This window comes from Triplophysa rosa, unplaced genomic scaffold (genome assembly GCF_024868665.1).
Source record: "Triplophysa rosa unplaced genomic scaffold, Trosa_1v2 scaffold121_ERROPOS1305309+, whole genome shotgun sequence".
In the NCBI taxonomy this organism is placed as follows: domain Eukaryota; kingdom Metazoa; phylum Chordata; class Actinopteri; order Cypriniformes; family Nemacheilidae; genus Triplophysa; species Triplophysa rosa.
The window spans coordinates 3,590-28,742 of record NW_026634115.1 but is presented as its reverse complement, the minus strand read 5'-3'; the positions used below and the strand labels follow the sequence as shown (position 1 = coordinate 28,742).

The following is a 25,153-nucleotide window of genomic DNA, read 5'->3' as shown; positions in this document are numbered from 1 at the left end:
ATTTTCACCACATTAAATTAAATTCGCTAGCTAACAACAACGTGTGCTTTGTTCTGGTTTCACCTCACTCCTGTCTAAACCAAATGATTGTATAGGTAATTTACTACACAGTTATATGACCCAGCTGCAATTTAATTTTAATCTAACCCTACATAAAAAATTAAATTAACTTGACCTTCAAGGGTGGCAGGAGGTGCCGTTGGAGGGGCGGGGCGCCCCCCTAAGGTAATGGTAGGGGAAACACTGTAATGAAAGCCAAAATATTAAATGCCACCGATGAATAGTTAAGTAATCAATTAATTTGTAGAGGGAGGTAAAAATGACAATTTTCAGCTGAAATTTGGAGCCATATTAGAGGGGGTAAAAAATGAGAAATATGCCAGCATCATAATTTTATTTTTTCTTTGAGATCAGTATATCTGTTAGTAAAGCTGGTAACACTTTACAATAAGACGCTATTTGTTAGTTAATGCATTAGCTAACATGAACAAAATTATTTTTTTATATTATTTTGTGATAATTTCAGCATTTACTTATACATTATTAAAATCAAATGTTGTCACTGTTAACATTAGTTAATGCACCATGAACTTGCATGAATAACTGTATTGACATGAACTACCATTGACAAGCATTAATAAATGCTGAAATTGTTCATTGTAGGGCTGATTGGTAAGGGCTGGGTACCGTTCCAAAATTTTCGATACCGATACCTTGACTTCGATACCGATTCCTAAACGATACCTTTTTCGATACCAATTTTTCTTTTTGTTTAAAAATAAAAAAGGAACAAAGTGTAACCAACGCAATACATTAGTGTTAATGGTTTTAATAAAGTTTAAACCGTTTTTAGTTGGAAATTAACAGTTTGTCGTCAGTATGTGGGGCTCACAGCTGCGTAAAATCTTTAAATCACTCAACAAGTCTGCTTTTCGGGGAGACAAGCAAGAGTTCTCCTGACTGATAATGTCCCCAGCAGTAGAAAATGTACGCTCTGAGGGTGTGGATGGTGCTGGCACATCAGACAGCATCACAGGTTACTGGACTCATGAAGACAGCATAGATGGAATCATCTGTAGTGTTTTATGTGTCTGACTCTTCTCTGTAGTGCTAATGGCAGTCATCTCTGTCCTCCACAGCAAACAGATCTTTAAGGAAGCTTTGGCCTCCTCTGTGAACAAATAAAGAAAAAATATAAAACACTGTTGAGGTAAATGCAAACAAGTTAATTTTGTTTTGAAAATGAAATGGAAAAATACGATGTCTTTAATTTGTCCTAATCAGTTACGGTCAGCCTTAAAGGGATAGTTCTCCCAAAAAGAAAATTCTGTCATCATTTACTCACCCTCGGGTTGTTTGAAACCTATATTAATTTATTTGTTCCGATGAACACAGAGAAAGATATTTGGAAGAATGTTAGCAATTTTCTGTTCTGGGACATCATCCACTACCATAGTAGGCAAACATATTGATTTTTTTTGTTCTGTTGAACACAAAATTAGATATTTTGAAGATTTCAGGAAATCAAACTGTTCTGGGGCACCTTTGACTACCAATTAATTGTGCCTCCTATGGTAGTCAATGATGTCCTGTGACTGAAAATTACTAAAATTCCTCCAACTATCTTTCTCTGTGTTCATCAGAACAAAGTAATTTATACAGGTATGAAATTACATAAGGGTGAGTAAATGACGACAGAATTTTTATTTTTGGGTGAACTATCCCTTTAAAGCTTTTGGCACTCATTTTGCTAGCTATCTATAGCCATACATCCAAACAAAATATAACGCTACGTAGGTCCCATTAAATAGGACTAACTTTAACCGCGCACAGAAACAATAATTTAACTTCTACACATGCACGGACCAATACGAGTCAGTCGATAGTGTTTGTTTTTTTGTTTGCTAAACGCTACATTACCTGTCAGAGCCCCAGTCAAAGCTCCGCTATTTTTAGCATTTTAGCATCGAACCCGCTAACTGTTTATAGCCATACATTCAAACAATTACGCAGGTACCAGTTCACATGACTAAATCGCCGCACACAGAAACATGAACTTAATTAGTACAAATGCATGGACCAATACAAAAATATGTTTGTGTTGGTTTGTTAAAAGTTAACCTCACCTGTCAGAATCCCACTCATAGTGCCGCTGTCTTCAGTGTGTGGTGGGCGTGTTTAAGGACGCTCTGTGGCGGCAGGAGCCTCCAGGTGTGGCAGAGAGAGAGGATGACGTCCCGGCTCGGTCTTCTTGCAGGCACCGCTTCATTAGATTTGTCGTGTTGCTAATTTTGGCAGCAATTATCTTGCCGCAAATTTTGTATGGGCGCTATTGGTATCGAAATGTGGTATCGAACGACAAGACGTTTTGTGATACTCGATGGTATCGAGGCAATTCGGTCGGTGCCTAAAAAGTATCGCCCTCGATACCCAGCCCTAGCGATTGGTCGATATAATCATCTGCGTCGACGCTGATAATTAGTCGACATCAATATTTTTGATCGACCAGTCGTTTTATATTATTTTACCTTCTAAATTTCGGAACCAATTCCAGTCTTTGCCCGTCAGAAAAGAACACCTAATGGCCACTAGACCACACATTTAGTGACTCTTAAATCATGAATGGATATTCTGCTGAACCATCAAGTATGTCGATCTATTTACTTATATAGATGGGCAAGCTTGGAGTTATATTCCCGTTTTGTCAAATGCAAGGCAACCAATATGTTCACTTTTCCTTGTTTTTTTTTTTTCAAGGTTATGCGCTTTTTGTTCATGCATGCAATAAAGGTTAAATATTTTGGAAAATAAGAGTTAACTGAGTGATTATTATTTGTAAATTATTCCAGAAGTATGAAACTTTATTTTTATATTAATGCACACTTAAAGAATGCGAGTGTGTTAGGACCGCTATAAGCACTGCATCACCATAAAGGAGACTAGTTGGCTTTACCCTGAAGAAAACAGTAACTTAGTAAGTAGTGATGCAAGTTTTCCGTTGTTTATGATGAGCATATCTCTGAACTTTTGATCATCCCGTGTATGTGTCGCGTTTGCGTTACGGATGCGGCTCACATGAGCAGCAGCCCACATGAGCAGCAGCCCACCGGGGTAAACTCCCGCATCTTCATGTGGCAAGCTATGCCATCTCACGTATAAAAAAACTTTTAAAATAATATTTTAACGAAAACCCAATCTTGACCTCATTTTTATTTTTGCATATTCCTGAAAACCTTCCTGTGCGACATTCGACAGGTTGTCCCATGATCGCATCACCTTGACTTTCTTCCGCGCATTTATATATGATTGAATTTGACTCTACAAAGTATGTGAAAAACAATACATATGATGATCATATGCTAACTCGAGTGTTCATGTATGTTCTCTATATTAGGTATTGTGGCCAGTCTGCTTTATTAACGGGTTTTCGTTCGCTTTGCTTGAGCTTTTTGTTCTGTACCCTTTTACTCAAACGCATATTTTCGATTAAGAAACTCAGGATTAATTTCTGAAAATGCCATATTTTAGCCTAATATATAGTGATTTTTTTGCATTTGTTTTGCAGTTCCAACATGCACAAATATACAAAATATACTGGTTAATTGTATTTCATTTAGACGCCGCTGTGTTCTGTTGTAATTTGTATTGAGGCTTCGTTCATTTGCACTAAACAGCCCAAACTTTTAATCATATGTTTTGTTACAGCTGGATAAAACCAAGCTAAAACCAGGTACCAGAGTGGCCCTGGACATGACAACTCTTACTATAATGAGGTGAGTTTTTTTTTTTTTTAGTAAAACTATACCTCTTGAACATTTTTGAAAAAAAAAATGCTTCTAATTCTATGCTGGTTTTGCTGCTTGCTGTAAATTATAATTTCTGCAAAACTTTCCAAGGCGCAACAGAAATCGACTTGAATTTTAGTCCCTGTTTACACCTGCTATTAAGATGCGTTTTGGTCAATTGGATCACAAGTGGACGATGCTAAGTACAGGTGAAATGGGATGTGAAACATTTTGAGCTTGTCCACTTTAAACCACTTCCAGATGTAGTAGAAAACTTCCTACTAGATTGTGTTCATGGTGTGTACACTCATGTGGTTGAATGCGTTCAACTAGCCACAAAGGACTGCCTACGAACATACGGAAAACAACAAGGACGCTAGCCAGACAGGCAGTGTTTCCGCTATATTCATTTTGCCACACAAAAAATCCTCCCCATCATGACTACAGTGTCAGTGACTCACTGTTTCCCATGCTGTGTGAAAGAATATAGCCAAAATCTACACTCTTTAAGGTGTGGTGATTTTACCAGATGGCTTGTCTTGGTTACAAAACAGAACAGACAGAAGATACAGAAAATATGTAAATGAGAACAGCTTTGTTGGGCATTAAGCTGTATGTAATGTTCAAAGAGTAGAATCGAAATGAGTCGCAACTTAAATCTACATGATGATGTCACAAATATGTTAATTAGCATGATGATGTCACAAATATGGTAATTAGCATGTGACATCTTCCAGCACCACAGTTCCACAAAATCCTAGTGGAAATACTGCAGACAGGATTTAAACTCTGGCAGCTGAAAACCTAAAGGTTTGCTTTAATTCGAAAAATATACCGAGCACAATGTTTTCTCACCATTCCAAATTTCGAACACACACTAACCCCTTGTTTACACCGCACGCGTGTGTGGCACGATACAGCTCTGATGAGTTCCCTCCTCAACTGGTGTACACCAAGAGTGTCTCAAAAGCCAAGTGGCTGAATTTGCAAAACCATGTGACTTGTAGACTGTCCGGCTTTATATTTTTTAATTTTGGGGGTTTTACCATGGGGAAGTTGGCTTAATGGTTATGTTTGTCCGGTTTATTGTTGTGTTTTTTGCTATGAGCCTATGTCATACTTTGTTCCCTTATGAAAACTAACTAAGGTTTTACTACACTTAAAACAAAAAAACACAATTGTTATAGTTCAACAGTATTTTACCACAAAATAGCCATTCAAGCATGAACCTCTCGTTGTCCATTTCTGGTCTCATGTCAAGGATATGTGATGTGAAATACAAATGGAAGGACTTTTATTTGGACATAAAACTGTGCAGCTTGGACACAGTGTCTGTCAAAAGTAGACTAAGCTTCTATCTTTAGCGGTGCGTAGAGGCGCTTCTGGGACACATCAGTGACATGCTGCTGTGCGGCTGGTATAAACAAAGCATTGATTAGAGTGGTTGCAATCAGCTCAGGCCGCACACTCGTGCAGTGTAAATGAGGGGTTACAGTACTTTGCTCAGTCTCAGTTATGAGCAGAAAGAAAACCACCGCTATAGATATTTTTTCTGCCATCTCTGGTTGTGTTCATATGTAAATTGTACGCTCTTATTTTGTCCATTTGATCCAAAAATGATGAAAAAGTGCATATGTTTACCCGCCCATAAACCCTCCCCTCGAAGAAATCACGACAGAAGTGGTTAAAAGTGGACAAAAGAGAAACGTATCGTAATGGCAAGTGTAAACGGAGCTTATCTTTTTTATGGGATTGCAAAAGCGTAATAGATAAGTGAGTTTTATTTCTGTGGAACCTTTATTTTTCTAATGGTTTTTGTAAGAAGGTACTTTTGTCAAAACATGTTTTTCCAACACTTTAAGGTATTTGCCACGTGAGGTGGACCCACTCGTGTACAACATGTCCCATGAAGATCCTGGCAGTGTTTCTTACTCTGAGATTGGTGGATTGTCTGAGCAGATCCGTGAGCTGAGAGAGGTTGGCTTGCAGTTTCATTCAAGCAGTTTATAATTGTCAGCTAAGGAAAGATCTGTCTGACTGATGTATTACTGTACAAACTTTTTCTAAAGGTCATTGAGCTACCTCTGACCAATCCTGAGCTGTTCCAGCGGGTAGGCATAATCCCTCCTAAAGGCTGCCTCCTTTATGGACCTCCAGGTGAGTTTTCTTATTATGGTTTGGTGACAAATTTATTTACTTTGTTCAGTTAATTGTGGAGATGTGCATGAAATCCATTTTAATTTTCAGTAAATTGTTATAGTGGAAGTGCACATACAGTCAAGTTAACATTTTGTTAAACCCGCCGGCGGGTAAAATAAAAAAGTCATAAAATAATTTTTCATAAAATGTCTTTTTTTATAGGACTTTCATTAGTGTTTTATGAAATTTGGAGGGGTTTCCTGGAATATGACACCAATATTTTGTATTTACACCACTGTATGTGGATATGGTGTGCATTTAAAATTGGGAATGCCAAATTCAGGCAGAAATCCAAAAAAACTCACCCAGAGTTAAACAGGTTAAAGGGGTTTCCACTCCAATCAATTAATGTTACCATTTAAAAGAAAAAAAAGGTTTTATAGCAAGGGTGCCGCCATCTTGCAGTACCGTTTACAGTGACGTCACAGGGTTGGTTGCTTTGCCTGAGTTCATCATGGAAACCCCTTTAATAAATAATGTTAACTTGACTGGATGCTTCATTTCTGCTTTAAACATTCAATCACAAAGAAAAAATCTTGCACAGTGGCAGAGCCCGACATTTAACGCTTGTCCAAGACAAGTGAATGTTTTGTATGGGCAAGTGAGAGAGAATTTTACTTGCCCGACCGGACAAGTAACTTGGAAAAAAAAAAACACCCAGGGCTGTACAGAGCGACATATATGCAGAATAATAAGAATAAGTGCATTACACAGAGCTAAGTGTTTGTGTGAAGTGGGTTTGTCGTTGTGCTTGTTTGTGTGTGACAATAATCAATGGCGCAGTGAATGGTGACGCAGACGCGGAATTCTGTTATTGAAATATGTCATCTGGCTGTTCTGAGTGAATGAGGTGCACAGATTAACATACTTAATAAACTTAACAAATACTTAATTTGTCTGTGTCTGCACTGTATGAGGGTATAAACTAGTGCTGGGCAACGATTAGAATTCTTAATCGCATAATTTTTCTGTGATTAACCGCATTAAGCATAAAAGTCAATAATGAATTCAAAAGTAGTGTATTTTGCACTTTTATTTTAAAAGTAGTGCTATATGAACAAAAGTGCAATAAGATTTGGTTTAACACTTTAAATAAATAATGTGCTTTTATACAACAGTATTTCTTTTACATAGTAGCAGTTAACAATTCTAACTTAAAATACTTATTGTAAATCTGAACTTAAATCGACCATAATAGGAAAAAATACAATGGTAGTCAAAAGTGTCCCAGAACTGTTTGCTGTCCTAAATTCTTCAAAATGTCTTTTGTGTTAACATAACAAAAAAATGATTAAGTAATTTTTCCTACTATATGGGAGTCAATGGGGGGCGCAAGATCTGTTTGGTTATAAGCATTTTTCGAAATATCTTTCTATATGTTCATCAGAACAAAGAAATTTATACAGATTTGGAAGAACTCGACGGTGAGTGAATGATGACAGAATTTTCATTTTTGGGTGAAGTATCCCTTTAATGTTATCAACTTAAATATGAAACCAAAGCTATTTGCCACTGCCAGGGCATTAAAGTTTTGTCTAGTTTGATATAGAAAAACAAATTATAATGAATATAAACTTTATTACTTATACATAAACTCTCTTTCAACACTCTTTCAACGTAAAGTGTACTGTATTTAAAGTGTATTTAAAGCACATCTTTGACAACTAAATTATTGCATGCTACTTTTTTCCTATATCTTAACATCTCGTATAAGGAGAACACAATTTATTTAACCCTTATGTGGTCTTTGGGGTCTTTTTGACCTGCAAATGATGTTTGCTCAAAAAAAAAATTCTTTGGCCAAATGGCATGATACTTTGTAAAGTGGTCAACACTTTCTACAAATAAAAAAATGGTCTTGGTTTAGGTGGTCTCGACTACAACACTATTCTGTACTGAATGTATACTTTACATTACATTAATCAAATCAAACTGCAACATGCAGTGTTTGCAAATACCTCTATTACATGCAGTTTAATGCTGACAAAGCTGTATGAATGACGTAGATGTGCCATCTAGTGGCTATGTATGGAAATCTCTTGAGACCACAGTATTCTTAAATTTTTGTTCAATTACACTGCAAAAAGTGACATTCTTACTAAGCATTTTTGTATTGTTTTATAGTACAAATATCTAAACATTCTTAAATCAACAATTAAATTTGTTTAAAACAAGCAAAAAAAATCTAAAAAATGCAAGTACTCATGCATGTGCGACCAGCAAATTTGGAATTTATTCTAGTTATTTCATGTGGAAAGACGAGTAGAATGCGACCTGCCTCCAGTGCAGGCTGTGTGATGGTCATCTGCGTGGGTCACTCGCGTCACTGATGTTTCCCGCTACCGCAGACTAGCACAATCCAGGTCATCAATGACAAGTTTACACACACAACGTTGAGTGCGCATTACTATGAGTTGCCGTTTGCTGTGGCGGATTTCTTGAGCTCGAGGACTAAAGATTTGATATATGAGACGTTTAAAACGAAACTAACCTTTGAGGAGTTCAGGAAATGTCATTTATCTGTTGATTACTTGAGACAGCCCTGGATCATTTCAAATCCGTTCACAGCAAGAACAAACAAGAGGCGAATGCTCTTAAGTTTTATTTGACGTTATATTTACATGTGTTGTGTGAACATGAGGAAAAGTGTCCTTTATACACAATAAAATCATCGTTAGAACGTAATTACACGAGACCTTTCATTTTGCTTTAATGGGTAACACCGTTAACACATATTTTTTGACGAACACAATTTCTGTTGGTTCTCGATGCATTCAGATTACAGTGTCTCTATTTAGCACCTACAAAGCTATAACAAAGCTTGTCAGTAGGCTCTGCCTCTTTTTAAATAAGCAGAACCAAATCTACGGTCATCAAGTAACTTGTCAGTATCCGTAATAGTTATTTTGGGGAAAATAATTGAATAATTGCATTGCAGGCTGATTGAAGGTGTGCCCCTATTTCTTTTGCTTGCACTCCTAAAAATTTCAGTCAGGGGCTACAGTGCTCCTAGTAAACAAAAGTTAGTCTGGAACCCTGATCTGTTAATATTTCAGGTTTGTTTATGAAATATTTACACAATGTTTAATGTGGATGAACAATTTAATAAATTATTTAATATTACATTAAATTTAAAGGCCAAGATTTTGCAAAATCATCTTAAATTATCTAGGTCATATATCAAGTTGATACATAGTTTTTTATAGATATTGTCAATATTAGTTGTTTTTATAACTTTTTGATGTTGACTTCACACTGCAGCTGTGTGTTTAACTGATTTTTGCCTTGTGACCAATCTCTTCCATTAAAATAGGTGCAGGACTCCAAAGTATAACACTTTTAATCCAGTCAAAGGGAATACAACTTTGATGAGTGTTATGGTTTTTCGTCATTGACACACACAATTTTACAATTGCATGGTGCAAGGTGACGTTACACACTAATTAGCATGTTCGTGACATCATCGTGCCATACTTGCGTCTACTCTCTAAACTTAATTTTTTTATACAAACGGATGCCCAATAAAGCCGTTGTCATTTACATTTTTACATAGTCGTGTACATATTTAATGCTTCTGTTGTCAGACATAAAATAATAATAACAGAAAATTGTTTATGACCATTAGTCCAGTCAGTAACAATGACAGCTGCCTGGAAATGCGGTTTTGTAATCATTCATTTACTCACTCACTAGTCAGCTGTGGTTTGATCATGAATGTGCTGCTGCTTCCGCTCACTGATTGGACAAAACACGAAGAGTCATTTTTCAACTCGCTGAAAGCTAATGTTTATCCAAAATGACGCTAGTCGCTATCGCTTTTCTGAAAGAAAAATGTAATTGCCACCCCACTGGCTTGTGACACGGGGGTGAGTGACAGACATGCCTTTTCCAAAACGGACAAGGCGTTTTCTGGGCTCTAGACTAACATTTGAGCGAGGTGGCACAAGCCCTTAATGTGGTAGCGCCAGAGTCGTGGGGTGAGGCAAGAAAAAAAACACTAAAACTACATCCTAACATGTTTAATACATTAATAAATCAATTACAAATGAATACAAACCATGTGCAAATCTCATACAACCCACAACAACTGAAGGCATTTAGAGATTTTTCTTAATAAAAGCTGCATTTATACGTATGTTTGGCTTTTATCAACAGTGACTCACAAATAAAGAGTTTTTAACATCGTCTAACATTTTGTATGTTGGAGAGCTTTATACAATGGTATAGTGCTTAAAGTTTAAACACGTTTCCTGCATTAGCTTCACACGGCATACAATACATGCAACACATTTCATTATCGTTGCTGTTTTGTACCTTAGCCGGAGAAATTATTGTATTCTGCAGGCAAAACATATTTTAGTTGCAAGAGTGAGCTCTTAACTCTGTCAGTCCTTCCCCTTCATCATAGCTTTGAATGCACCTATTACACCAACGCATTACGTCTTTGGGGGGCGGGGGCACTGATACGAATGGATGACAACGCATCAAGAGGGGAGGGGAAGTCAAACTGAGTGACTGGATGCGCCGCTTTCGCAACATTTCTAAATTTATAATGTGCAAAAATTAAATATTGATCAGTTTGGCAGTCGCACCCGTGCGACCATTAAGACAAACAGTTCGCACCGGCAGGAAAAAGTCGCAAAATGCGACCATTTGGTCGCATTCTAGAGTCCTGTGTTTATAAGTGATGAATGGGAAACACGCGTCCCTTCACAAAAACGCATTCATGGCAGAGGTTGTACCTCCAGCCGCTCACAATCACGTTGGCAAGAGAAAGGAAATGATTGGATGCTACCAACTCGACAAAACTAGAAATTTGGCTACAATATGCCCTTATTGTTATGCGTCAAAATGACAGACGGTCTTCAGATTTTTCCGTCACTGGTAAAACCTTATACAGCTAGTAAGCCAGCTATGCTTTGTAGCATCTGCTAGGGCTGTCACGATTCTGAAATTTGACTGACGATTAATTGTCTTATAAATCATTGCGATTATGACGATTAATTGTCTGTTTTAGGGCTTTGACGATTAATTGTCTGTTTTTGAGCTTTGACATTTAATTCTCATACATTTTTGATTCAGCAATTGAAACGACCATATTGTTCTGAATACAAGACTGTTTTTTTCTTGGAAATACATCAGAAAACATTGGGTCATCATATATTTAAGGTTTAGGCTTTTACCTATCAATAATACAACCACCAAATACTTGTAAATGAAGTAAATTGATCAGGAGTGAATTGAAGCCACCATTAAAATGCTATCAGTCATAGAAAACTTCTAGTCTGTTTTTTTCTCACTTGCAAGACTACAATAAAATTTTACCTGTGTGTTAATAAAATTTTGGTAGACTGGTTTTCACACTGAGATTCGCTTAATATTAAATTGTACTGCAGGTAATTTGTATATGTTTTAGTTTTTTTTTTTTAAGTGATTGTGTTGTGGTGGTACATTTTACAAGTATTACCATGCTTTAGTAACAATATATACACTAAAATATGCAATATGCAGATGCACTACAGCTCCCCCTAGTGTCTTCTATAGAGATGTGCAATAATTGCGATGATCTGAAACCATCGCGATGAGGTCAAACAATCGCGATGAGACGATTATTTAATAATCGTGACAGCCCTAGCATCTGCACCATGTTTCTAAAACAGTCATGGGAAATAATTACAATTACATCCCAATATAATAATTGGTTATAATATGCAAATGTTTAAACATTAATAGCAGTGATACTTGGAGTATCCTCTAAATAGAGGTCTAAACATGTAAAAATGCACATTTAAAGGTCTACTCTTTTGACCAAAATTTTGACAGGACGTATGTTGTAACAAACGGCTTCAATTTATATATTTTAAAGGCACTGGAAAGACTCTACTTGCCAGAGCTGTGGCCAGCCAACTGGACTGTAATTTCCTTAAGGTACGTTTGTTTGACCTCTAACAAAAACATTTTTTCCTGCAATTTTTATTTTATTTTAAATAAATGTGATTATATGACGTGAACAGAACAGTTGGGAGATTGTTGAACCATGCTTTTAATGCAAGTACATTTTACACAAGATCCTTTAATTAAACTGAACAAAATGTGTTGTTGACCAGGTTGTGTCCAGCTCTATTGTGGATAAGTACATTGGAGAAAGTGCTAGACTTATCAGAGAGATGTTCAACTATGCCAGAGACCATCAGCCTTGCATTATATTCATGGATGAGATTGATGCAATTGGTAATACTGTTATCCATCTTGTATTCCAAACTATTCTTATAAAGGGAAAAAGAAATGATACATTGAAATTGAATGGGAAATGTGGCTTGTCTTTAAAGGTGGCCGTAGGTTTTCTGAAGGAACATCAGCAGATAGAGAAATCCAGAGGACACTAATGGAGGTAAAGGAACTTTGTCGAACCTTCCTATGAATATTTACTATCAGTCACATTTATAAAGCCAAACAATTAAAAGGCCGCTCTGATGCTATTTTGCTTTTTTAACCCCTTTTAGTGCGTAACATTGTGGTTTAGGCATAAAAAAGATCTGCAAAGTTATAACGCTCAAAGTCAACTCTAAAGGGAGATATTCTCTTTAACAGAAATCACTTTTCAGAAACGTCTGAGCTCTGGAATGTCAGTTACTTCCATGACATGTCTACTTAGACATGTCACACATTTGAATAATGCCCGCCCACTGGCTGATTAGATCCGCCCCCTAAAATTAACATGCAGTATTGCTCCACTGGGATCAAATGCAAGCGGAATCAAATACAATCTCACCGGAATGCACCTAAATGTGTTTGTTAACGGAGTAACAACAGCTTTTAATACAGAACTGAAATACTTCAATACTGAAATATTTAGTTTCCAGTCAAAATGACTGTCGAGAATGTCTAAAAGAAAGTAGCTTGTGGATCATTGCTGACTTTAGACGTGTTTAAAACTGTTGGAAAGGTTGTTGAGAAGACGCTTTCATAGATCTGATTGTAAATAACATTGTATAAAGGAATATAAAACACGCGTTTAATTTTTTAACACGATTCCTCAGCACTAGGCTACAGCATTCTATATTTAGCCTGTTTTCTCATTATTTTTGCAGTAACGGCTACCTTAACTGTACAGAATCCAAAGCTGTGGACTCGCACAACGCTTTTACCTGAATAATAAGTAGGGATGGGTATCGTTAAGATTTTGATATCTGTATCGATATTGATACTGCTTATCGATACCGGTACTTATCAATACTGTTATCGATACTACGCTCTAGTTGATGCAAAAACGCATGATGTGAAAATATGTTAAACATTTTAAGTTTCTTTATTACTGCTGAGCTTTAGAACTGCAGTTTACAAATGCTTCTGAGCAAACAGAAAATGCCACATAACAAAATGTGTGTGTGTTCCTTAGCATACCACTTTCGGCACTTAGCATGTGCATAGTAGCACATCATAATGTAATTCAACATATTTACTTTACATCACTATGGTTATTTGGCTGGTAGACCGTATTTATTTTTTCCTTTCTGGTTTTAGGTCTACATAAATTTAAGTACTATTTTCTAAGCAAGTAATATTTTTTTATTATTTGTACTATTTTTTTATAATTTTACTAGCACATTTACTTCAATTTACTAAAGTAAGTAAATGTACTCTGTGACCGAATTATTAAAAACAATGTTATAACTTGTTCTCAAATAAAGGACTTTATTTTGATGGGTTTCTGCAAAGGGGTGTTTGACGGAAGCTTTCTCATTGTGAAACGCAGACGCTGAAAGCTCCACAAGCGCAACCATGCCACTCTTTCACTCACAAATAATATGGCCCTAGATATCACACAAGTCGAGCAAACTTCGGCCATTCGGACATCATTCAGGGATGGAAAATGACAGGCAGCAGCCTCTAATTCGCCATTCAACACCCGAATAAACCGAGATAAAACAACGCAAGTATCGATAACAGTATGGTTTGTCATGAAGCTTATCGATACTCTGGTATCTGTCACGGATTTTCGGACGGAACCCAAGCGCAGGCAGATGGGGGTAACACAAAAGGCTTTATTTATACAAAACTGAAAATAAAAACCCACGATGGGGAAAAACACTGAAAAGGAAACCAAACACAAACACTTCCCTCAGGGGAGGGGCAAACAAAGGAAGTCCAATAATAAACAATATTCCAAAACGGTAGGCAAGACGAGGTTAAGAAAACTAAGCGGACAGAATAAACTCACTGTATGAATACGCAATGACAAGACGAAGGTACAACAGTACAAACCGGCACTGGACAGAGGGAAACTGGGACTAGATAAAGTGGAGACTAACGAGGGTAGATGACAAGGGCCAGGTGGGAAGAATTAACACTAAAGGGAAGATGACACGGGGCAGGTGAAGGGAATGAACACTAATGGGGATAATAACGAGGAAACAAGGAGGCGGGGCCACAGCACGAGACAAGGAGACACGTGGCATAATGTCAAAACATACAGCCACGCGCCTCCACACAAGACGCAACACACAAACAAGACATGGTACTATCACGATCCTGTCCACCAAACTAGAAAACTGTGGACAGGAGGGACAGGTATCGACCCAATTATGTACCGGTCCAAAAAAGTACCGGTTCTCGGTACCCATCGCTATTAATAAGTCAAGAGTCTGCTTTTTTAAACCAACCATGTGTTATTTGTCCATTTAGGCCTATCTGCTATACTGAGAATTAACATGCAGAGGGAACCTGCTTATTTGCTTGACTGCTTATCACGCCCAGATTTACATACAGAATTGTTTTACATATGCAGATTGTTTGTTGTGTTCAGTGTTTTCTTGACTCCGAGAACAGGATATTTTAAATCCTGGATGAATATGAATTCGGGTTGCAGCAGTAACGCAAACATGACTTGGCAGATTCTCTTATCTAAAATCTTAAACATGCTTACACGATTAACATATGAAACTCGAGGAAACATAAATTACAATATTTTATATTCATTATGGAGTGCTTCTCACGCAGTAGTGTATGCAAACAAAATAGATATTGGACACATTTATTATTATTACAGCCGGCTGGTGCAGGCAACAGCACAGTGAGCAGCGTGAAAGAGTTTTATTTACTTTTATTTTGAATTATGGCAGGTATAATATCAAGTAATCATGCCATGAAGTATATATAAATTATCTTCCCAAACCCCACTCAGTGCATCTTATGTGTAGCTGCGCTCAGCTGCACATCTCACTGCAGCTAAAAATATGCCTCGCCTCAGAGAAGCATTCACATAGCTAATTTACCATTAAATTATATAATTTTCTCCATAAAACTGCAGTTTACCAAAGACAATTTAAAGGGGTCATATGGCGCGAATACGTGTTTTTCTGTGTCTTTGGTGTGCTATAAGTTGCCCATGCATGTATTAGAATCAGAATCAGAAGAGCTTTATTGCCAAGTGTGCTTGCACACACAAGGAATTTTCTTTGCTGTTGGAAGCTTCTAGTACAGACATTCAACACAATGACAATACAATATAATACGATTTACAGTCTAAAAGATTCTAAATTGTGCATATATAAAATAAAGACTATTTTACAGAAAATGGGGGATAATAACATATAAGAGACATTGTACAGGGGAGTATATACAGGTGCTGGTCATATAATTAGAATATCATCAAAAAGTCCATTCAAAAAGTGAAACTTGTATATTATATTCATTCATTCACACAGACTGATATATTTCAAATGTTTATTTCTTTTAATTTGATGATTATAACTGACAACTAATGAAAATCCCAAATTCAGTATCTCAGAAAATTAGAATATTACTTAAGACCAATACAAAGAAAGGATTTTTGGAAATCTTGGCCAACTGAAAAGTATGAACATGAAAAGTATGAGCATGTACAGCACTCAATACTTAGTTGGGGCTCCTTTTGCCTGATTTACTGCAGCAATGCGGCGTGGCATGGAGTCGATCAGTCTGTGGCACTGCTCAGGTGTTATGAGAGGCCAGGTTGCTCTGATAGTGGCCTTCAGCTCTTCTGCATTGTTGGGTCTGGCATATCGCATCTTCCTCTTCACAATACCCCATAGATTTCCTATGGGGTTAAGGTCAGGCGAGTTTGCTGGCCAATTAAGAACAGGGATACCATGGTCCTTAAACCAGGTACTGGTAGCTTTGGCACTGTGTGCAGGTGCCAAGTCCTGTTGGAAAATGAAATCTGCATCTCCATAAAGTTGGTCAGCAGTAGTGAAGAAACCCACATTGGACCCCTCTACTACAGTCAGTTACAGACCTGTCTCTCTCCTCCCATTTATTGCAAAAACACTTAAAAGGGCAGCTTTCAACCAGGTGTCGTCCTACCTATCCCAGAACAAACTACTGGATGACAAGCAGTCTGGCTTCAAAACAAACCACTCCACTGAGACTGCACTGCTATCGGTCACAGAAGCACTGCGGCTAGCCAAGGCGGTATCTAAATCCTCGGTCCTGATTCTGCTAGACCTATCTGCAGCGTTTGACACTGTCAATCACCAGATACTGCTAGCAACCCTGTCATCACTAGGAATCTCAGGCTCTCCTCTCCGCTGGTTCAAATCCTACCTCTCCGGCAGATCCTTCAGGGTGTCATGGAGGGGCTCGCTGTCCACTGCCCACCACATGATCACTGTGGTCCCTCAGGGATCGGTGCTTGGACCGCTACTTTTTTCCATCTACACGTCATCCTTGGGACCTATCATACGGGCACACGGCTTCTCCTATCACTGTTATGCTGATGACACCCAGATCTACATCTCGTTTCACCCAGACGATACCTCTGTAGCAGCTTGCATTACTGCCTGCGTAGAGGACATCTCGGCTTGGATGAAAGCGCATCACCTCCAGCTGAACCCTGCCAAGACAGAACTACTCGTGTTTCCGGCACACCGCACGGTGCAACACGATCTCACCATCCGACTTGTCAATACCACAATCACTCCTTCCAAAACAGCCAGGAACCTCGGAGTCATATTTGATGAACAGCAGTCCTTCAATGATCACATTGCAAAGACAACGCGGTCATGCCGATATGCCTTATTCAACATTAGAAAGGTTAGACCCTATCTCACTGAGCATGCGGCACAACTCCTTGTCCAGGCCCTGGTAATCTCATTTACGAAAAATGATACAATGCTGCAAAACTTGTTTTCTTTCGATTGCAGCTTGATTTACACCTTTACAAAACTTTTTTGCGAATGCAAATTTATTTTACGCTTGCAATGTCACGTACGCTTTTACAAATGTTATCCTGCGCATGCAAATCTTTTTGGCACAATTTTACCTTCATAGATACCCCTGTAATTTCTGCATTCAGCTTTAACCCCCTTTCTTGAATATAGTAACTATTATAGCATCCCTGAGCTCTGAGGGAAGTTCTTCTTTTCTTCTAGTAGGACATGAATGTGTTGCTGGAGCTCTGATCCACCTTGATTTAAGATTTCAGTTGGTATCCAATCCGGACAGATGGCTTTGTTGTTCTTAGTGCTCCTGATGGTGTCTTGAACCTCTATTATAGTTGGAGGTTCCCCCATGTCTTCTGATGGGACTCTTGGGGCTATGTTTGGTGATGTCAATTTTAGTTGAGCTGTCCCTGTTGAAGAGTTCTTGGAAATGCTCTTTCCATCTGGCATTAATGGACTCATTGTCCTTCAGTAGCACCTGATGGTCATTGGAGCGCAGGGGATTTAGGCCATGATAGCACTGAAAAAGCACCTGGTGTCACCAGATTTCAATAGCCCTTTCTCCCCACCAAGAGATTTTTAGTGCCCTTACCCGTCTCTGGCCATCTGCCTTGGCTCTGGAGTGAGCCAGCTTTTTTGCCTTGTAGGTTTCATAATTTTGTCAGGCACAGAATGTTTTACTTTTCTCTGAGATAATTTGTTCTATCACTGTACTATTATCATCAACCAGTCCTGATGTTTTCTGGACTTGTAGCCAAAAGTGTTTTTCAGGTGGCAAGGATGGTAGATTTTAACAGACTCCAGTGCCCTTCGATGTCATCAGGGTACTTTGTTGGAGGCTTTCCCCAAAAGAGGCCTGAAGCTGCTGCTAGGTGGCAGTTTCAACAAGGCTGTCAAGGTTCAGTCTTGGTCAGATCTGCTTTTTTTGAGTTCTCCTCTTGAGTTTAATTGACATTACGGCACGAATGAGGCGATGATCTGTCCAGCAGTCATCTGACTTGACCAATGGACCTTGTGATGTTCACATCATGATGGTCCGTGTCTCGTACAATAACATAATCAATGAGATTCCACTGTTGGGAACGGGGGTGTCTCCAAGATGCTGGCGAAAGAGCATTAGTGATGATGACATCATATTTGACACAATTGCTGAGAGGCAAAACTCCATTACTGTTGATATTTCCTATGCCTTTCTTTCCCATGATCGCCTTCCAGAAGTGTTGATCCCTGCCAACCCTGGCATTAGAAGTCTCCTAGGAGAATTATGTTATCTTCCTTGGGGATTCTCAACGGTATTTTGTCTAGGCAGGCATAGAAGGTCTCTTTTACTTCTAAAGTAGAGGCATAGGCGTCACAACTGTTGCTATCTGGTTGTTTGCAAGCACCAGACGGACAGTCATGAGACACTCACTAATCCCCACATGAAGTGAATGGAGGCGGCTAATATGATGGTTCCTAATGGCGAATCCAACACCATTGATCCTGGGCTCATCGGCAGCTTTTCCTTTCCAGAAGAAAGTGTAGCCACCCTTCTCCTCTTTCAGTTGTCCTTCATCTGCTAATTGTGTTTCAGAGAGGGTAGCTAGGTCAATCAGGTGCCTTCTCAGTTCTCTAGCAATGATTGCAGTTCTCTACGTTCTATCACTTGTTGCACTATCCTTCAGTGTACGAACATTCCAGGCTCCAAAATTCATAGTTTTGTGTTTTTACCGCAAATAGTGATCCCTTTGGATGTGGTAACCCAGTCAGGAGGTTCGAAGGCATATTATTTTAAGTACACATTTTCTAGCCCCTTCCCCACATGGTTTGAGCAGAGTGGATGCTAAAGAGGACCGCTCAGTTGTGGGTGCAGCTGCCGAAGGACTCTTTCTGCCTCATTCCAAGAGCCCAACGACTGAGTCTATCACCTAGTGCCTGATGTGCCTGTATGTGACAAGGGGCTTCCAGATCTCACAGTCCTGTCCCCGTCGCCATTTTCTGGTCACCATAGGACTTTAGCATAGGATCTTAAGGTAGTTCCCAAAGTGGACGCCAGAGTGTGATTTTGTTTAACTTGAGGAGACTGGTGCACTGACAGTCACCATACGGTCCTTGACTGAAAGGGGTGAAAATCCAGTGGCATGGAATCCAAGACGACTGGGGTCCTTTTTCTGTTGCAGCCTTCAACCGCCTTTCCTGCCGTTGTGATGCTCCTGTAAGGCCAGCCATCATCATCCGCCTGCTCCGCCGCTGAGGTCTTGCATAACAAAAACACCACTATTTTGCTCATTTGTAATATCATAGTAACCACGTTGTGCTCACCACAACAACCATAGTTTAACCATGGTATTTGTAGTAAAACCATTTACCCAACTAGCATTCATTTTGCCCAAAAACCACGGTTACACGATTACTGTAATAAGCAATGCTCACTCATCAGAAAGAATGCTGATTCAGCCGTTATTTATTTTGAAATCATTTATCACAGGGCTCTAGACTAACTTTTTGCACTGGTGCGCCTAACTTTTTTTCTTAGGTGCACCAGCACAAAAGTTAGGTTCACCCAAATTTTTGACCGCATCGCATTTAACAACGCAGTTTTACCAGTTCACTTTTTTTTAATCGCTGTCCATATAGGCAAAATTGACTTAAATGATTAACTAACAATCTGGTCAACATAAAGTTCTTTATTTGAAGCACAATTCTACAAGAAAGGTAACTTACTGAAAAAGTGTTGGTGCTTAAAGTGCTTCACTGAACTGAAATTTAAACTTAAAACATCTCATGGTAAATGGACCAGGGCTTGACATAACCTGGGAGGTTGATGGCTCCGTGTCAGAGCATTGCTTATGATTTTCGGACTTAACATTATTCACGAAAAAGTTGTCAATCGTTCTTTTCATCTTCTCTCATCATCTGCGGCTACATCCACTCTGTTTAACTGATGGGCCTATAGGCTCCTCACCTCTCTGTCTGACTGCAGTACACGCATTTTCACACATACACACCAGAGGTTGTGCTAGACTTTTTTATTGTCCGTCATTTTGACTGACAGGCTCGTAAAAAATCCGCCATCTATTCTTACCCATCTATATGGTGCAAGGTGGCTTTACATGGTAATTAGTATGTTCGTGACGTCATCACGCTGTACTTCCATCTCGGAACTTGTTGTATTTTAATACAACTGAATGCCCAATAAAGCCGTTGTTGTTCATATTCATCTATATATTTAATGTTTTAATGTTTGTTCATATGTGATTCGATCTGGGAAATCCCAACACATGGTGCAAATTTATATATTACAGTTTTTGATTCCATATTCAAGCCCTTTCCAAATCAATTTTTATTTTGCTCATACCTTGTGTATGTAGCAAAAGTTATGGCTGAGGTGGCTGAAGCGCTAGGATTTTCAGGAACGGAATTTGGAGGGAAACGGGTTTAAAGTTAAGTGATGAAAATAAAAGCACAACAGCAGTATCACAAGTAAAAGTCACTTTACAGTGGTAAAAGAATTACTCTAATAACAATTTAATAAAAAAACATTTCCCAGTGTTGAAGTCTATAAAAATACTGTACAAAACCGTTTGAATAAAACAAAAGTAAGGAAAATGGTGCAGGGCACACTTAAAGAACGAGAGCTCTGCCATTATCACTACACAAGGAAACTAGCAAACATTACGGACAACAACTAATAAGCAGTGATTCAAGTTTTACGTTGTTTATCATGTGCATATTGTCTGGACTTTTGATCATCCCTTGTATGTTTTGCGATCGGATAACTCCTGGTGCTGCAGATGGGGAGCTCTGTCATCTCACGAAAACATTGTACAAAAACTTTGCATGCCACAGTTTACACAGGACTGGCGGGAAATGTGCGTTGATACTCCTTCATTCTTCATGTTATGTGGTTTACTTTGATAGGTGTCCCAGCGCGACATCCGACGGGTTTTCCCAGATCGCATCACATATGTCTAGTCAGTAACAACGACAGGTGAAGACACTCACGTCCCTTTGCGAGCATATCACGCTTATCACATATCAGCATATCATATAACGGGGAGTTACAAATTGCCCTCATTGTAATCCGTCTAAATGATGGACAGACGAACGGCCTTCAGATTTTTCCGTCACTGGTAAACATTTTTTTTCAATGACAGAGAATTTTCGGTTAACGCAACCTCTGGTACACACATACAGGAAAATCTGGACCATGGCCAATCAGAGGGGGGTCCGCCCTTCACTATCTCTGATTGGTTTAGAGCACGATATGGGCCTAATGTGTGTCTGTTGTTGAATCACAGGGAGACTTTCAGAGTTGCGGAGACTTTTTTTCTCCCTCGAACGGCTGGTCACACCGGTGCGACCATTGAGAAATAAGATCGCACTCCAGAGCCCTGTATCATCAGGGCCCGTATGCATAAAGCCACTCAGAGTAAAATTTTACTTTTAAGTGTGTAAAAATTCTAAGAATGACACAATTTTACGCTTATTCTTACACTTAAGACATATTAAAGCAAAAATGTAAAAACAGAAAATACAAATTGTAGAAAGTAAAAAAAAACTCAACATTATTAAGCAGGTTACACACCTAGCTCCACAACAAACTATGGCAGACTAAAAGGAGGCTGTGAGGTCTGCTCTAGTTGATTGCGTCTGCGTCCAAAGTTGCCTGATGGCCAAGTAGCACATTCGAAGTTTGCCTGTGTGATAGCAAATAACTCTGTACCAGCTGGCAAAGGAAGATGTTTGGAAGAATGTCAGTAACCATACAGATGTTTCTTTGTTTCTAGGATGTACGGTTCAAAAGTTATAGGCAAAAAAGTATGTGGAAGTTTGGACTGTTGGTGGTGCTATGAAGATTGGTTTAGAGACTCCATATTTGCCATATTTGTCTTCTATGTGTGTGCTAAATTTCACAACTTTCCCATGTACGGTTCTATGGCTGCCATAGACTTCCATGGCAGAAGAAGATGAAGCGGAAGAATAATAATAGGAACAATAACGGAAGCAATAGGTGTCTACGCCACTTCGTGGCTTGACCCCTAATAATAAGAACTCTAATGGAAGCCATACGTGTTTACGCCACTTCATGGCTTGACCCCTAATAATAATAACACTAACGGAAGCAATATGTGTCTGCGCCACTTCGTGGCTAGACCCGTAAATATATCTGCGAACAGCGATTACAGGGTCAATCCCTACAAGGGCACAAATAGAAATACATGTGGGCATTTTTGATGATTAGTTTCTGCACAGCAGATTAATAATAATAAATTTCGTTATATCTCTTGACTACAAGGGGGCGCTGGCCTAAAACTTTGCAGGTCTTCACAGAACACGGTTATGATGAAACATGCCAAGTTTCATAGCAATATGCCATTTGTAAAATACTAAATTTTATGACAAAATTTGAAATGAGTCGCGCCCCCAATTGCTGCTTGAGGATTATGGGGTATTGTTCAACGCAGCGTGACTCGAGGAATCAAACGAGACCGCTCTCGTGATTTTAGAGCAAAGTTTTCAAAAGTTTATAGCCAAAACAGTAGGGGTGTAACTATATACTCAGCTCACGATTCGGTACATATCTCGATGCTGGGTTCACGATACGATACACATCTCGATATTTTTAACAAAATTCAAAAATGAAACTGAAATTGAAATAACATTTATTTTCAAAATATTAACAATTTCAGTAACTTATTTTGTGGCACATAGAACTTAAGAGTTTTAACACTTTAAGGCTTAAATGAAATTAGAATTAAGATCAGTGTCAATTTTGACTGCAAATTTTGATTTAGGTTTAGTCATAGTCTTTTGACTAAAATGCAATTTAGTTTTAGCCATCCCAATTTATCATATTTTTAGTCGACGAAATCTACATTATATTAGTCTACTAAAATCTGTCTGGATTAACTAATTTAATTGGTGTATTTAAATGTTCCATACAAAGATATAACGGTTTTGACATAATTTTCTTTACCTTGGAATTAAATTAAACCAGGTCATTACCTTTATTTTTCAGAAAATTTGAGTAACTACTGGATATGCATTGTTGTAGCACAGAGAATATTAGACCATGAACGACATGTAGCAGTTCATTCAGTCTCATTTTGACTCAATTGACTTGTTCGTTCATTCAGTACATTCAACCAATGAAACGCTCTGACAGAGCTCACACTCAAGCGCTATTTGCTCGTGTCTCTTTGAAGCTGCGCTGTCTTTGCTTGAGACAGTAATGAATGAGAAAAATCTTTCAAAAAGACATATTACATAAACTGTATTACATTTCTTCAATCATGCAAATCACATACTTGTTTTTTAGCATGTCATTGGATCTTTTAATATACAGTACGACTCACTTCATCTCTTCTCTGATCGGAACAGCGCTGGTTTCTTTTGGCTTTGTTGCATATCACGTTGTGCAGAAGCTCACGTTAGCGGATAAATTAACATTGGCATTTAAAAACGTTTGTGCTGCCTTTGTAATGAGTTTCGGGGTGACTCGCCTGCAGTCACGCTTCAAGTTTGCTGTGTTTTAACGGCGATTGTGAAGGAAAATATGACGCTTTGTAAACCACTTGGAGACACAGATTGTGTCCTGTGCTTCTCTCTCTACCGCATATGTGAGATAAGCACACGTGATGCGCTGGCGCAGAGTAGGTAGCGTCTTGACCGCTGAACGAATAGAATTAAACATATTGTAAAATATCCCCATCTCTCTACGATGCGCATCGTAACATTTTTGCATCGCGAAATATCGTAATACGAAGTATCGTTACACCCCTACAAAACAGCCATTTTTCATATCTCTGGACCACTATGTGTCGCTGTGCCAAAACACTGCATGTTACCTCAGGTCGGGCTTGTGATGAACTACAAGTTTCGTGTTGATGCATTAAAAACTGGCAAATATACAGCATAAAATCCATTTTGCCGAGCTCTTTGTCGAATTTGTTGATGCGCTGTATGAAAACGGATTGACTAATCGAAAATCTTTTAACTTTTTGTCAGCACTGTATCTAGATGCTACATACCAAATTTCGTGCAAATCGTTCGAAAAAGTATGTTTTTTTTTAAAAATTCAAAATGGCGGGAAAATTTTCACGAAGGACAATGATGTCATAAGATGCATTCGAATTGCAAATTTGCTGCAGCATCATATGTGACTGTCCTCTATCTGTTGCCAAATTGACTGTTGACTGGCACGAATATGAATATCTAATTTCATTGTGTCTCTGTTTAGATTCTTTCCAAATTATGTCTTTAAAAATATTTGTTAAGAAGTACTAAAAGATACTTTCCAAATTATGTCTTTAAAAATATTTGTTAAGAAGTACTAAAAGATAAAGAACTTGGAGCAAATTTTATATTGTCTGTTAATATTAGTTGCTGAATCAGATGGATGGATTTGACACTCTGCATAGAGTCAAGATGATCATGGCCACCAACCGACCAGACACCTTAGATCCTGCTCTTCTGCGTCCTGGCCGACTGGACAGAAAGATCCGTAAGATTTTTTCTTTCCTCTTTCTTTACTTTTTCAAATGCTGTTGGAGTAATCGTGCTTTTCATTTTCTCTTGCGCAGATATTGAGTTGCCCAATGAACAGGCTCGACTGGATATTCTGAAGATCCACTCAGGGCCCATCACCAAGCATGGTGATATAGGTACGTCTTTATTAATTCTGCATTTTCATTTTGTTTTCGGGGTGTTAATGAAAAGCTCAGCTCACGATACTAGGTTCACGATTGTTTCGACCACAATATTGTGAACAAAATGTGGAAAAAAGAAACTACAATTAAGAGTTATGTCCAAAACATGAACAAAATGTTAACATTAACGGTTTTATTTAAATGGGTCATATGGAAAAAATACGTGTTTTTCTGTGTCTTTGGTGTGTTATAAGTTGCCCATGCATGTATTAGACACGTAAAATTGCACAAATGAAAGTGTTGGAACAAAAGATGCATTTTATCTAAAAGCGAATGC

At 38.4% G+C, this 25,153-nt stretch overlaps 1 protein-coding gene across 1 annotated transcript in view; it reads left to right on the top strand.

Annotated features, from left to right (window-relative positions):
* psmc6 (proteasome 26S subunit, ATPase 6) overlaps positions 1-24,831 on the top strand; it is a gene marked incomplete at its 3' end in the record, with an annotated part of 37,020 nt that extends 12,189 nt beyond the window's left edge. The window contains exons 5-12 of the mRNA XM_057326675.1: positions 3,706-3,773; positions 5,648-5,762; positions 5,855-5,942; positions 11,851-11,912; positions 12,092-12,215; positions 12,314-12,375; positions 24,551-24,671; positions 24,751-24,831. Of these exons, the coding sequence (XP_057182658.1) occupies positions 3,706-3,773; positions 5,648-5,762; positions 5,855-5,942; positions 11,851-11,912; positions 12,092-12,215; positions 12,314-12,375; positions 24,551-24,671; positions 24,751-24,831 (721 nt within the window). The remainder of the gene's footprint in view (positions 1-3,705; positions 3,774-5,647; positions 5,763-5,854; positions 5,943-11,850; positions 11,913-12,091; positions 12,216-12,313; positions 12,376-24,550; positions 24,672-24,750) is intronic.
* Positions 24,832-25,153: the final 322 nt, after the last annotated feature.